We start from the raw sequence: 15,179 nt of genomic DNA, 5'->3' as shown, positions 1-15,179 counted from the left end.
CTGAGTTCAAATTCCACCGAAGTCGAATTTGCCTTTCATTCTTCGGGGTCGATAAATTAAGTACCAGTCACGCACTGGGGTCGATGCAATCGACTTAATCCCTTTGTCTGTCTTTGTTTGTCCCCTCTATGTTTAGCCCGTTGTGGGCAATAAAGAAATAAGAATCAGTCCGACATTGGGAGTCATTTTACGTTCAAGAGTTCAAACTCAGCAAGGTCCGATTTCCCGTTTTATTCTGTTGCGATTGATGAAACTGGTTCAAGTTGATTATCCGTTTCAAATTTTGATGCAAGGCCATCAATTTCGCTGGAGGGGCTAAGTCGATTACATCGAACCTAGTGTTTTGATGGTGCTTACTTATTTTATCGACCCCGAAAGGACGAAAAGCAAAGCTGACCTCAGTGGAATTTGAACTCAGAACGTAAAGGTGGACAAAGTGCCGATAAGTATTTTACCCAGCGTGTTAACGATTCTACCAGCTTGTTCAAGTTAAATATTGACTTTTGTCAGGTGCTCTAGCGATTCTGCCAAACCATCATCCTGACGACAATATGTAAATGATTTCAAATTTTGGCAGAGGACCATCGGACTTTTGTGGGAGAGGGAAGTCGATTACATTGACCCCAATACTCGACGGAATTTGAACTCAGAATGTAAAGACGGACGAAATGTCGCTAAGCATTTTATCCGGTGTGCTAACGGCTCTGTCAGCTCGCTACCTTTGACGTGAATATAATAATAGTTTAAAATATGGAACAACAATTTCGCGGTAAGTGATAAGACGATTATATTGGTTCCAGTGCTTGACTAATAGTTATTTCATCAATCTAGTAAGGATAAAAGGCAAAGAACATCTCCGTGGAATTTGAACTCAGAACACAAAGACTATCGAAATAACGCTAAACATTTTACCCGGCGCAGTAACGATTCTGCCAGCTCGCCACCTTTGCTGAAATATATGCAATTAAAAATGAATAATTAAAATTTTTGTATATTTTGCAGTTTTATTAAATATCTGGCCCCAACTGACAGATTTCTTTTCTTCGACTGTCTTGAAGATGCGTAAAAGACAGAAGGTAAGAATATTTTCTTTCTAAATTATTTGTGGTCGATCTAAGACGGTAAACAAGCAGAATCATTTGCGCTTCACACAAAATGCTTAGTGACATTTCGTCCAGCTCTTTACGTTCTGAGTTCAAATGCAATAAATACCTCCGAGGTCAACTTTGCCTTTTATCCTTTTGGAACAGATAAATAAATACCAGTTCGAGTACTGGGATGGATGTAGCCTCACCCTCGAAATAGCTGGCCTTGTTTATGCTGCTGATTTTATACCGCTCAAGCGGTCTAATAGCGCAATTCAGTCAATGTTGTTGACTGCTTTTTAGTTTGAGCTACAGTTTCGAATCTGCCCAGAGTTACCTCTCTTTGATATTTCCCATTGATGAAAGCTAAAGAGCTAGAAACACCGTGTCTGGGAATCCGATACTGGGCAAATATGTTGTTTTAACACCTCTTTACCATAAGAGAGAATTTTTCTCCACGGTAACTGCTGTGAATTTACCTTTAGAAGTTGAAATATCTCACAAACATATTCTAACTAGCCTAAAGTTCGTTTACTCCTAATCCCTGCTTGACGTTGATGCTGCTTACATATATATATGTATACACACACACGCACACACACACACACATACATACATACATATATATATATATATATATATATATATATATATATATATTATATATAATATATATATATATATATATATATACAAACACACATATGTGTGTGTGAGACGTGCTTCTACACGGTTTCAGTCAACCAAATCCACTAATTTACTCACAGGGCATTGGTCGGCCTGGGGCTATAGCAGAAGACACTTCTCCAAGATGCCGCGAAGTGGACCTAAACCCGAAACCACGTGGCTGCAAAGTGATCGTCTTAACCACACGGTCATGTCTGCTTGATATATAACGAAGAACATCTTTATTCTTCCTCAAACATGATGATTATTGTTGTTGTGGTGATTAAGTGTGAAAAAGGAAAGGTAATTGGTTTCTTTACTAAGTACGTAATTTCTCTCTCTCATTAAGGTGGACGGTTACAGTCAACGAATAGAGGGTGATGGTCAAGTTGAAATCATTCCCCCGTCAATGTCATTCGATCCACAGACTCCAGTCTCAACGCAGTATTCATTCCAAGTACCCAACAGAAACCAAAAAGGTAACGACTGCAGATATATCTCGATTCTATTTGCGTGGCAAGCGTTGAGGAAAATATTATTAGCGACGAGCAATTTCGGTTTCTTGTGGAAGTCTATACATTTTTATTTGCACCGCGTATTTTTATAAAAAAACACATAAACAATATCATTACTTTTCTCTATGAATTTGTTTGGTCTTGCGCTTTATATGACAAAGTATTAAAGTTAAAGGGTAATGTTCTGAATTTGTCGGGCTTTCAGTGCATCATCGTTTGATTTACTTATCCAAATTAATGCCATTAGCTACTTTGATTTATTTCATTTAGCTCATTCTAGTTTTAATTAAGAAAGCATTGTTTACAGGTGAGTTGTTCGCCGGTGTATACGATTTTCTTCTGCTGAAATGAATCCCTGAAACCAAATCTCATACCTAAGAAATCATTATCAAAGTATTTTACGTTGTTTTGTTTTTTAATGTATGGATTGTTGCAGAAAATTCTTTGACTTCGACAAATAGACTCCTTGTCACAGTTTAGATTCTTCAATACCAACAGTTATGTTTCCAATGCTATTGGTCATAACAAAATTAAGTCTCGAAAATCACGAGTTATTTTTTCCTCTATTCTGTTTTTAATTATATCCTCTAATTATCAATGTTTTATTAACTTATTTTTTATTCATTTATTTATTTATTTTCAGCAATGAATTCATTCCCGAAGGAACACAGTCACTATGCGAATTATAAAGACAGTAAGACAATGTCGAAAGAAGGAAACACCTCTATGACTGAGTCGAAGCAGCTCAACGACATGGTAAAAACGCATTTTATTTAACATAAATTTTTCCTGAGGAACCAAGAAGCTTTGATGCGGTCATTCGTCTTGCTAGAAATAGCAAACAAGTTTCCTTCAAATTATATTTGGCTGTCTTTAGTAAGGAGGGATATTTTGTATAATGTAATCCCTGGATTACAAAAAGACCAAAAAAGCCAGCTTGAATGCCATTGACCATAAAGTCTACTCGATGAACGATGATCAAGAGCTAAACAATAGCAACGGCCAAAACGACAAAGCTTTTAATAATCATAAATGATTCAGTCAATCTATGAAATATGTTCGATAACGTAACTGTGAGTGGGTACACATTGTCACTTCTGTTGAAAATAGGAGCAATGTATGATAAACAAGTGTTCCGTTATTTAGCAATATTAACTTCAAATCTCTTCTTGCGCTTCCAGTAGACAAGTTCGGCCAGTCACGAGGGTCCAGAAGAGTTTCTTCTGTGACTAGTAGAAAACAACAATAAAGGTTTTTGGGCTTCCGTAGTAGAAAATGCATAATGTGTGTGTGTGTGTGTGTGTGTGTGTTGTTGTTGTTGTTGTTGTGTAAATGCTTATATAGGTGCAGTAAGGTCTCGAATAGTTAAGAAATTCGCATCGCAACTACAAAGTTTCAGTTTCGATTTCACTGCGTGGCTCTAGGACAGATGCCATTTTCTATAACTACAAGTTGACCCATACCTTAAAAGTGAAAGTGAGTAGACGGAAACTCTATGGAAGCTCGCCAGCCAGGTGGATTGTGCTCATACTTCAAAAGGGAAAAAAAAGGATCAAATTGACGTCACATGTGATATCACATTGATCCTTTATGATCTGAAATCCTATCGAAGTCAACCTTGTTTATAAAATAAGTACTGAGCTCGGGGATCGATATAATTGATTGCTGTTTCCTACTTATAAAATGAACAGGGTTCATCACCCGTTGGTTGATACTTTTGGTAATTGAAAAATCAAGTAATAGACCCCACTTCACTGAATGATGTTATTGATTAGCCTAGATCAAACGTAATCGAGCAGACCAGCGATGAAAGCCTTTCCAATCACGACCAACTCGTCCTACATTCAAACACAGTGTACATAGAACAACATTATGTAATGGGTTTTCTATGAAGCACCGTCGGGTGTAATATTGACTCATTTATCTGCACTGGTGCGTGGATAAATAAATGATAATAGTAACAAATAATTAGCTGATGAATAATTGATATAATCATGAGGCGACTGCTGTAGCATGGAAAGTAAGCAACTATTTCTAGTATGTAAATAAATTATTTACGTTACATTTCTAATGTTCTATGTAAAAAGGAACTAAACATCATGTCATTTATTTTCTTATCCGCAGTTTAAAACTAATTATTATACAACAATAAAATATAATATTATATATAATAATATAACATAACAATTTAATACAATATAACAATTTAATATAATGGTTTCAAATTTTGACACAAGGCCAGTAATTTTAGGTGAGGGTTTAAGTCAATTACGTTGACCCCAGTCTTCAGTCGGTACTTATTCTATCGTTCCCGAAATGACGAAAGGCAAAGTCGACCTTGGCGGAATTTGAATTAAAAACCTAAGGATCGAAGAAATGCCGCTCAGTATAATGCCCGGGGCGCTAACGATTCTGCCAGCTACCCGCTTTATAATAAGACGATCACACGCTACACACCTTCCTTCCAAACACTACTGAAAACAGCAGAAGTGTGCTAGAATGTTAAAACTTAGTGAGCATGCACAACAGAGTTCAAGGTCAATCTTTACTAAGCGGCTTCTCTCTGCGTGCTTTAGCTTCATTATAATGGCAATAGTCCGGATACTTATTGATCAGACCTCGTATTTTAGAAAATAGAGAAAAAAATCAACAAGATTATGGCAGAGAGATAACAGTTTACTCAAAGTAGTCGCACTCAGCTTCCACCACGGACTCAAGACGGCTCTGGAAACTGGCGCATGCATTCCTCGCTGTGTCCCCGGGAAGATCTTCGAACACTTTGTCAACCTTGGCAACCAACTCGGCCTTGGTGTTGCGAGCAGAGCGGTTGGTGTCTTTTTCAACTGCACCCTACACATAGGAATCCATGAGATTACAATCGGGGAAATCAGGAAACCAAAAATTGAGACTGGTGAAGACGTAAAAATTTTCCGACAACAACTTCTGACTCTTTCCTCAAGTATGGCAAGGTGCTGAATCCTGCTGCCACACATATGACCTTCCAGCCAGTCTCCATAAGCTTCACGTAGCCGTCAGAATCAAGCCTAAGACCCTGTTCAAAGATGTGGGGTGACATGACGTCGGCCTCACTGGAGGCTCACCCAAAGACCATCAGAATTTGGGTTAACTTGGTTTTCATGAATCGTGAGACATCATTTAAACTGTAGGCAAGACACTTGTTGTTCTGGATGTTGTGCAACTGGTCCTAGCAGAAGTACTTTTCATCCGAGAAGGACCAGATCATCCCCGGTTCAGTATGATGCTTCAGGTTGTTCAGGAGCTTCCTTGCTTTTGTAAAGCAGTTCTCCTTGGCCTTTACTGTCAACATTTGTTCCTTACTCGTCTTGTAGAAGTAATAGCGAAGGTTCTCATTGAGGGCCAGCTTGATAGAGGCGACTCCAACAGACATCTCTCTCGCCAAAGCCCGAATTCCTTTGTTCGGATCTTCCATCACCTTGTCCTTCAGTTATTGGATGAACTCCGGCGTGCAGACGCAGTCAGAATGCCTGCTGAGTCCCGTCCTACTGGCCACGGCTTCGAGATTCAGCGTGACACAGAGTGTGACAAGGCTGGACCTTTGAAATACAGGTACTACTCATTTTTGCCAACTGAGCAACGTGAAATAAATTGTCTTGCTCAAGGACACAACGCGCCGCCGGGAATTGAACTCCCGACCTTACGATCATGAGCCGAATACCCCTAACCACTGATATAACCCTAACCCTAACCCTATAATATGATATGATATGATATGATATGATATATGATATGATATGATATGATATATGATATGATATGATATGATATGATATGATATGATATGATATGATATGATATAATATAAACAATTTCTTTTACTGTATTGTTTTATATGCGTATTATTGTCAACTTTTTATTAATTATGTCAATTGAAATTTAATATGAAATATATCCTAAATTTGAAAACATGCAGACAAGCTAAACTATAACAATAACATAGAAATAAACATTAGTTGAGTTAGTATAAATATATTAAAGCAGAGATCATTAAACGTGTCAGCTTGCTAAGTTGTAACATGATTTATTCTTGGGACCACAGCATAGCGTCGGTTATGCAAACGCGTAAACTCTACTTCGTAGACTATAACTTTCTTCTAATTTTCCTCGTTTCACCATCCTAACTTCTCTTTATTTGCCCACTTACACAAAAATAAAAAGGATCTCACCTTGGGATCTAATTTCACAGCGAGACAAAATATTAAAGATATATGATATGTATTTATATGACAATTTGTCAACAAAAGCTAAATATTCCTTTTATTATTATTTTTTTTCCACAGAGCAGCATATCGTTCGGGGAGGTAACTCCGTATAAGCATCGCCAGAGTTGTCCTATTTATCCATATGAAAGAAAACACAACAGCGTAGATAGAACAGCTGGAATGGAACACAGCAGAATGTATAGAGTACAACAGCAACAAAATGGCGAAAAAAATTTAAGGTCCAACTCGACGCCGGTAAGAGAAAAAAATTTTAATGTATAGACGAGTCGTTGGTTTGTCTTAGGATGTTGAAATGGGGCTGAAGTGTCTGTGCAGCGAAGTTCGAATTTTTTATCTTTTTTTTTTTCAGGTATCGGACGGCGGCCATGCTGGAACATCGGCTTGAAAGGGTTTAGTCGAACTTATTTTTTAAGTCCTGTACTTTTCAATCTGGGGATCGTGAAACTATCATCTTTCTCTTTTCCACGTTCACTAGGCCCTACTTCGAATACTGCTGCCCATTGTAGTCCCCCTATAAAAAAAAAAAGACATAATGAGGATCGAAGTGCCACAAAGATCAATCACTAAAAAAATAAATGGCACGATGGAACTTGATTATTGGGCTCGACTCAGTCACAGCTTCAAGATGGTCTTTATACCATTTGTCACTGGTTTCGATTTTATAATGCTGACATATTGTCCAGTGTAAATACTGGCCGATTCTGTCATGTCTTGCTTTAAATCCTATTATTGTTATTATTATTATTATTATTATTATTATTATTATTATTATTATTATTATATTATTATTATTATTATTATTATTGAGTGAGAGAGCAGTTCATGCCATCAAAGTGACACTGGGGTAAAATATACGAAGCCCAATATACCCATCATGACTACCCGTCTGATAAAGGTATACCAGGCACATGCATCACAACCATATGTGCGCGACATGGTGATCTCATATCAAGATAAACAGCACATGACCTTTCAGGTGGGGCCCAGTTAGAATTTTCTTCAGGTTGAGTAGCCCATCCCGCTCAAACGGTCCCTGAATAAGGGTTATTTAAGGATGTTGAAAGAACCACCCATGTTTCCAGAGGTGAACTATTCAAATCCCAAAGAATCCCTCTCAACACATGGCTATGATGCTCCCCCACTACTTCTGCTCGTGATCAGAGATGTACATATCGTCAGCCACTAAGGGACATGCTCAACTGGTTATGGTCAAACAACTGACAAGCAAATCTGTGGTATTGAGCAGAATATTTGCTGTAGCCCATCTTTTATACCAAGACAAAACAATGTACATGATAACACTTCCAATCAGTTAAGATCAGAAGCCATGAGAGCCACTGCCTGGTACTGCATCAGGGCATTTATTATTATTATTATTATTATTATTATTATTATTATTATTATTATTATCATTATCATTATTATTATTATTATCATTATCATTATTATTATTATTATTATTATTATTATTATTATTATTATTATTATTATTATTATTATTATTATTATAGAAGCTGTGGGTTTGTAGAATCTTTAAAGACAGAATAATGTGGCACGGCATGTTCACCGAGTCTTTATGTTCTGAGTCCAAATCTCGCAGTTTTGTTTTTCCTCTTTGCGAACGCGATAAAATAAAGAAGTTAAATAATGGAGCCGATTTAATCAATTAACATCTCCCATTAAATGTAAGGCATTGTGCCTATGTTAAAGGTCATAATTATTACCATCAAGTTGTATGAAGAGGATGGTCTTTGTGAATGGGCCTACTCTGAGCATACGCCTGTAGGCCGGAGAGTTTGAGGAAGAGGGGTACCTGTCTTAGGTGCACTTAGCGGTCGAGGTGATCAGGATTTGTGGGGTTCCATGGTCGGCCCTGGATGGATCTCCAGTATACCCACCTTTTGGGGAATTTTATTGTTTAAATTCCGTTGTTGATTACCGCTGCCTTAGCAAAGTCGGGGATATTGTTTACAGTCATATTTGTTTGTTTGTCCGTGGACAAGATATCTCAAGAACCGCTGGATGGATTCCGATGAAACTTTCAGGGATGTTTGGCCAGGTGACTGGAACGAATTGATTAGATTTTGGGATCGATCGGGTACCGGACAGAGATTATGGATAATTTTCCGTTTTTTTTACTTCTTTTTTGAGAGCAATTGTGTTCATTTTTAGTATTCTCGTTTGCGAGAGCAGTTGAGTTTATTTCAGATATTCTCATTTTCAAAATCATCTCCGGCTAATCGTTGAGAGAACGTTGGTATTGCCTTGTTATTGTTTTTACTGCAAACACGTATTTTTTTTTGTTTTGCATTCGGCCCTTGTAGTCCAATCATATTGTGTCCGTTTCTTTTCCATTTGAGATGGCAGTGTTATCTTTTATATTGACAGGCAATCTATGCAACTGATATTCGAGTAGCACAAAACAGACATCTAGAAATGAGAGCAGGAAAGAAACAAACCACATTAGGACCTGATGAAGGATATCCAGAGGTAATTAATATGAAATTCTTCATTAAGGAATTATTTATCTTGTATTTTTTTTACTTATATTCTTTTACATTTTTTTTTACTTATTTCAGTCATTGGACTGTGGCCATGCTGGGGAATGCTGGGCCTTGAAGTGATTAGTCGAATAAATCAACCTCACTACTTTTTTTTAACATGGTACTAATTCTGTCGACCACTTATGCCGAACTGCTAAGTTACGGGGACGTAAATAAACCAACACCGGTTATCAAGTGCAACGGTACATACACAGACACAGACACACACCTTCACATACATATACAAACACACACACACACACACACACACACACACACACACACACACACACACACACACATGCATATATATATATATATATATACGACAGGCTTCTTTCAGTTTCTCTCAACCAAATTCACTCACAAGGCTTTCGTCGGCCCGAGGCTGTAATAGAAGACATTTGTCCAAGGTGCCACGTAGTAGGACTGAACCTGGAATCATGTGGCTGGGAAGCAAACACTTTACCACAGATCACGTGTACAAATGTATATCATAGAGAGTTACAATGAATTGTGAAGCTATAGTACTGGATTATTGTCCGCGTAGATTATCATTTTACGACTTAGAGATTACTGTTCACCTGGGCAAGACCTTTAAGCTTCATCTATTCAATTTACTTGGATAAGGAACAAGATCTATTCATGCCCTTGTTGAATGTGTACATAGAGGGACATCCTATGTAAAAATAAATGTGACACAGTTAGTTATGTATTTCTGTTTCAGTCATTTGACTGCGGCCATGCTGGAGCACTGCCTTTACAGTCGAGCAAATCGACGCCAGAGCATATTCTTTGTAAGCCTAGTACTTATTCTATCGGTCTCTTTTGCCGAACCGCTAAGTTACGGGGACGTAAACACACCAGCATCGGTTGTCAAGCGATGTAGGGGAGACAAACACAGACACACAAGTATACACACACAGACACACACACACACACACAACACACACACACACACATACATATATATATATATATATATATATATATATATATATATATATATTATATATATATATATATATATTTCCATTTTCTTATTTGTATTATGAATTTGAGGTAAAACATTTTACCTTCGCCCATATAATACAATAAATGAATTAATTGCATTGCAATTCTTAGCATTTATGTTTAGCCTTCTGGGTACTTTACTAGCAGTATATTGGATAAATGATATCCCATAGTGGGTTACACTCATAAATCCTATCTCACTTTCTATATATATATACGACGGGCTTCTTCCAGTTTACGTCTACCAAATCCACTCACAAGGCTTTGCTCGGCCCAAGGCTATAGCAGAAGACACTTACCCAAGGTGCCACGCAGTGGGACTGAACCCGAAACCATGTGGTTGGTAAGCAAGCTACTTACCACACTGTGTGTGTATATTTGTGTTTTTTTAAACTTTTTGATCTCTATCAGCATGGAAGAATAGACGGTGACAAAAGGAGGGAGAAAGAGGGGAAATGTGGATACATAAATATCTAAATATTATCGTGATTGTTCTGTGGTTAAGGAATTCGCTTCGCCTCCAAGAGGTTTCAGGTTCTGTCTCTGCAAATGTCCTCCACTATGGCCTCGGGCTCTTGCAATAGCCTCGGCTTTGTGAGTGAATCTGGTCGACAGAAACTGTGTGGAAGCCCGTCGTATATGTATGTATGTGCAGGGATGTAGTGTGTGTGTGTGTGTGTGTGTGTGTGTGTGTGTGTATGTGTGTGTGTGTGTGTGTGTGTGTGTGTGTGTGTGTGTGTGTTTATGTGTGTGTGTGTGTGTTTATGTTTGTGTTTGTACCTTCGCACCTCTTGGCAACAGGTGTTGGTTGTTAAAGATCCTATGATTTAGCAGTTCGGCGAAAGGAAGCGATAGAATAAGTACCAGGGTTTAAAAATTACTTCTGGGGTCGATTTGTTCGACTAAAACCCCTCAGGACGGTGCCCCAGCGTGGACGTAGTCCAATGACTGAAGTAATAAAAAAAATAACATGCAAAAGGTATATAACAAAATAATATAACTTAACCCTAGCCCTAATTTACATTATTTACATTATTTACCTTCTCCCGGATATTTGTCCTCATCTTTGTTGTTAACACGTTTCGGCTGATATACTCTCCAGCCTTCTTCAGGTGTCTTGAGGAAATTTCGAATCTGGGTTCTCATTCCTAAGGTATTTTTCGATGTTATTATTATCATTATTATTATTATTATTATTATTATTATTATTATTATTATTATTATTATTATTATTATGTTTGACTTTTGCTTTATGCTTGTACAAGTTGGCTCCAAGTCTCACCCAGAGACCTCAAGAGACAACAGTTTGGAAGTTCACGTTGTTGTTATGCCTAGTGTGCCATATATTTGGGGTGGTTTTTGTGTTGTACTAGTGAATGTCTAATAAAGAAATTTTTTTTAAAAAGTTTGTTTTAAACCTTGAGATTACATAGAGAGTATTTTGCGTAGGATATGAGCAGTTCCCATGAGCACTATCTTTTGAATTTCTGCCATTTTGGGGTTTCCTGGTATCTGAGTTAGGTAGCAATCAGCACCTTTCGCTATTATCATTATTATTATTATTATTATTATTATTATTATTATTATTATTATTATCATTATTATTATTATTATTATTATTATTCAGGTCACTGCTTGGAATTGAACTCGGAATCTTGGGGTTAATAGCCCGCGCTCTTAACCACTACGTCATATGCCCATGGGCATATGGCGTAGTGGTTAAGAGCGATTCCAAGCAGTGACCTGAACAATAACAATAATAATAATAATAATAATAATAATAATAATAATAATAATGACATCGAAAAATTCCATAGGAATGAGAACCCAGGTTCGAAATTTCCCCAAGACACCTAAAGAAGGCTGGAGGGTATATCATCCGAAACGTTATGTGAACAACAAACAAGATGAGCTCAAATATCCGACGAATGTAAATAATGTACATAATTCCTCATCTCTTAAATATAGAGTCTAACCCTAATGTTTACAAACAGGTTTCACTTGCTAGCCATTGGGACTAAACTTATCACTTTGTTTTATGAGGAACGCGTAAAGAACTGATAATATGAGCATGTATGTAATTTATATCTCTATCTATAGCAGTGCTCCGCAGCCGGTATTCCGCGGCACACTGGTGTGCCACGAGACGACGCCAGGTGTGACACAGTGTAACCTGAGTATAATATTTTGGTTATATTTTTAGTTCGGGTGTGTCGCCGAATTTCCAAAAGAAAATAAGTGTACCGCAAGTGGAAAAAGGCTGTGGAGCACTGATCTATTGTTCAACAATATACATAAAGTGAACACCAAATCTATAACGTGGAGGCGCAATAACCCAGTGGTTAGAGCAGCGGACTCGCGGATCGCGGAATCGATTCCCAAACCAGGCGTTGTGTGTGTTTATAGTGCAAAAACACCTAAAAGCTCCACGAGGCTGCGGCAGGAGGTGCTGGTGACCCCTGTTGTACTTTTTCGCCACAACTTACTCTCACTCTCTCTCCCTGTTTCTTGAATAACGCTGTGATGGACTGGTGTCCCGTCCAGCTGGGGGGAACACATGCGTCACAGAAACTGGGAAACCGGGCCCATGAGCCTGGTTAGGCTTGAAAAGGGCGACAAAAAAATAAATATATATATAACGCGTAAAAAATTGAAAATATGACCACTTGTGTCTTCCATATCTCTATCTTTAGTTCAACAATTTACATAAAACTCTCGCTTCTTTTTTGTTTTTATGAATTGCTAGCTTAATATTTAAAAATTATATACAATATGAAAGCAAAAAATAATTAAACATCTCCATATTTTAGCAGGTTTTAAGAGGATCATCCGAGAGTATAAACATGGAACCTCGAAAGCTTAGCGGTACCCGATCAGATTTAAAATAGCTCGTCCTTATCAGAATCAGGTATCTGCAGTTAGTGGTGGAGGTGGTGGTGGTGGTGTTGATGGTGTTGATGATGGTCAGAGATTTATCAGGAAACCTCAACGGTGAGAAAACTTTATTTATTTGAAATAAAGTTTTTGGTGTGTTTATAATTGTTGATAAAGATTGCCAAGGTATGCCTGTGTAGTAAGAAGTTTGTTTCTCACCCACGTAGTTCTGAGTTCAGTCCCACTGCATGGTACCTTGAGCAAGTGTTTTCTGCTATAGCCTCGGACCGACCAAAGCCTTGTGAGTAGATTTGGTAGACAGAAACTGAAAGAAGGCGGCGAGCTGGCAGAAACGTTAGCAAGCCGGGCGAAATATTTAGCGGTATTTCGTCTGCCGTTACGTTCTGAGTTCAAATCCGCCGAGGTCGACTTTGCCTTTCATCCTTTCGGGGTCGATTAAATAAGTACCAGTTACGCACTGGGGTCGATGTAATCGACTTATTTCGTTTGTCTGCCCTTGTTTGTCCCCTCTGTGTGTAGCCCCTGGTGAGCAGTAAAGAAATAAGAAACGTTAGCGCGCCGGGCGAAATGCTTAGCGGTATTTCGTCTGCGTTACGTTGTGAGTTCGAATTTCGCCGAGGTCGACTTTGCCTTTCATCCTTTCGGGGTCGATAAATCAAGTACCAGTTACGCACTGGGGTCGATGTAATCGACTTAATACCTATGTCTGTCCTTGTTTGTCCCCTCTGTGTTTAGCCCCTTGTGGGTAATAAAGAAATAGGTATTTCGTCTGCCGCTACGTTCTAAGTTCAAATTCCGCCGAGGTCGATTTTGCCTTTCGTCCTTTCGGGATCGATTAAATAAGTACCAGTTACGCACTGGGGTCGATGTAATCGACTTAATCCCTTTGTCTGTCCTTGTTTGTCCCCTCTATGTTTAGCCCCTTGTGGGCAATAAAGAGATAAGAAACTGAAAGAAGCCCGCCGTATATATACATGTGTGTGTGTATGTGTGTGTGTATCTATATTTGTCTCCGCCACCGCTTGACAACCGGTGTTGGTCTGTTTGCTTCCCCGTAATCTAGCGGTTCGGTAAAAGAAATGCAATAAGTACCAGACTTTTAAAAAGAAAATAAAGTGCTAGGGTCGATTCGCTAGACTAAAATTCTTTAAGGCGATGCCCCAGAATGGCCGTAGTCTAACGACTGACACAAGTAAAAGATAAAAGATCAATTGCAAAACGCTGATGCCGCCAAGAACTATGGTCAGCACGTCCAAACCATAGCTATATTGTCAGTCATCGTGTGTCTGAAATTATACTGTCCGATGAATCCCTGCGTTTTTTCCGACATGTTATTTAGAGCAGGACCTTATATTTTGCGAATATGCATTTTTAATTGTTTTTGTTGTTACTGTTGTTGTTGTAAACTTCAATTCAACTATGACTGAGCAGACTTACAATCTTCTTAAAGAAAGAAAAGGCTACCTTCTCTTAAGTATCGATACATTTTTTAAGATGTAAGCGTGGAATTTGAGTGTAATTAATTAGTATTTCTTAAATGTATGACAACCGAATAGAAGTTACCGTGTTGACTCGAGAATATACATCGTATTAGAATACATAATAGTAATATATAGAGATAGATATAGATATATATATTTCTTTTGCAGGATTCTTGATGCGAAATTGCGTGTTGAAACAGATATTATTATACATGAGGGTGGTCATATTTTACCCAATTAAAAACACGCACTTATTTACACTTTTACTCTTTTACTTGTTTCACTCATTTGACTGCGGCCATGCTGGAACACCGCCTTTAGTCCAGCACATCGACCCCAGGACTTATTCTTTGTAAGCCTAGTACTTATTCTATCGGTTCCTTTTGCCGAATCGCTAAGTTACGGGGACGTAAACACACCAGCATCGGTTGTCAAGTGATGGGGTGGGGGACAAACACAGACACACAAACATATACACATACACATATACACATATATACGACGGTCTTCTTTCAGTTTCAGTCTACCAATTCCACGCACAAGGCTTTGGTTGGCCCGAGACTATAGTAGAAAACACTTGCCCAAGGGGCCACGCAGTGAGACTGAACCCGGATTTGATCATCACTCAGCTTTATTATTATTATTATTTTATTTTCTTTGTCAAAGTTCTTTCGTAGCACATCCTGTGACCGCTTCAGCGACTCTATATCTCTAGAAC

The 15,179-nt window shown here is 38.2% G+C and overlaps 1 protein-coding gene across 1 annotated transcript in view; it reads left to right on the top strand.

The window, feature by feature from the left end:
* The first annotated feature begins 750 nt into the window (after nucleotides 1-750).
* The window catches only part of LOC115212106 (putative uncharacterized protein DDB_G0277255), a 29,546-nt gene continuing 15,117 nt past the window's right edge, over nucleotides 751-15,179 (top strand). Inside the window, exons 1-7 of the mRNA XM_036503114.1 lie at nucleotides 751-769; nucleotides 1,003-1,076; nucleotides 2,101-2,230; nucleotides 2,910-3,022; nucleotides 8,917-9,018; nucleotides 12,289-12,293; nucleotides 12,963-13,076. Coding sequence (XP_036359007.1) covers nucleotides 751-769; nucleotides 1,003-1,076; nucleotides 2,101-2,230; nucleotides 2,910-3,022; nucleotides 8,917-9,018; nucleotides 12,289-12,293; nucleotides 12,963-13,076 — 557 coding nt within the window. The remainder of the gene's footprint in view (nucleotides 770-1,002; nucleotides 1,077-2,100; nucleotides 2,231-2,909; nucleotides 3,023-8,916; nucleotides 9,019-12,288; nucleotides 12,294-12,962; nucleotides 13,077-15,179) is intronic.

The sequence above is a fragment of the Octopus sinensis genome, linkage group LG5 (assembly GCF_006345805.1).
Source record: "Octopus sinensis linkage group LG5, ASM634580v1, whole genome shotgun sequence".
In the NCBI taxonomy this organism is placed as follows: Eukaryota; Metazoa; Mollusca; class Cephalopoda; order Octopoda; family Octopodidae; genus Octopus; species Octopus sinensis.
This window is presented reverse-complemented; position numbering and strand designations above follow the sequence as displayed.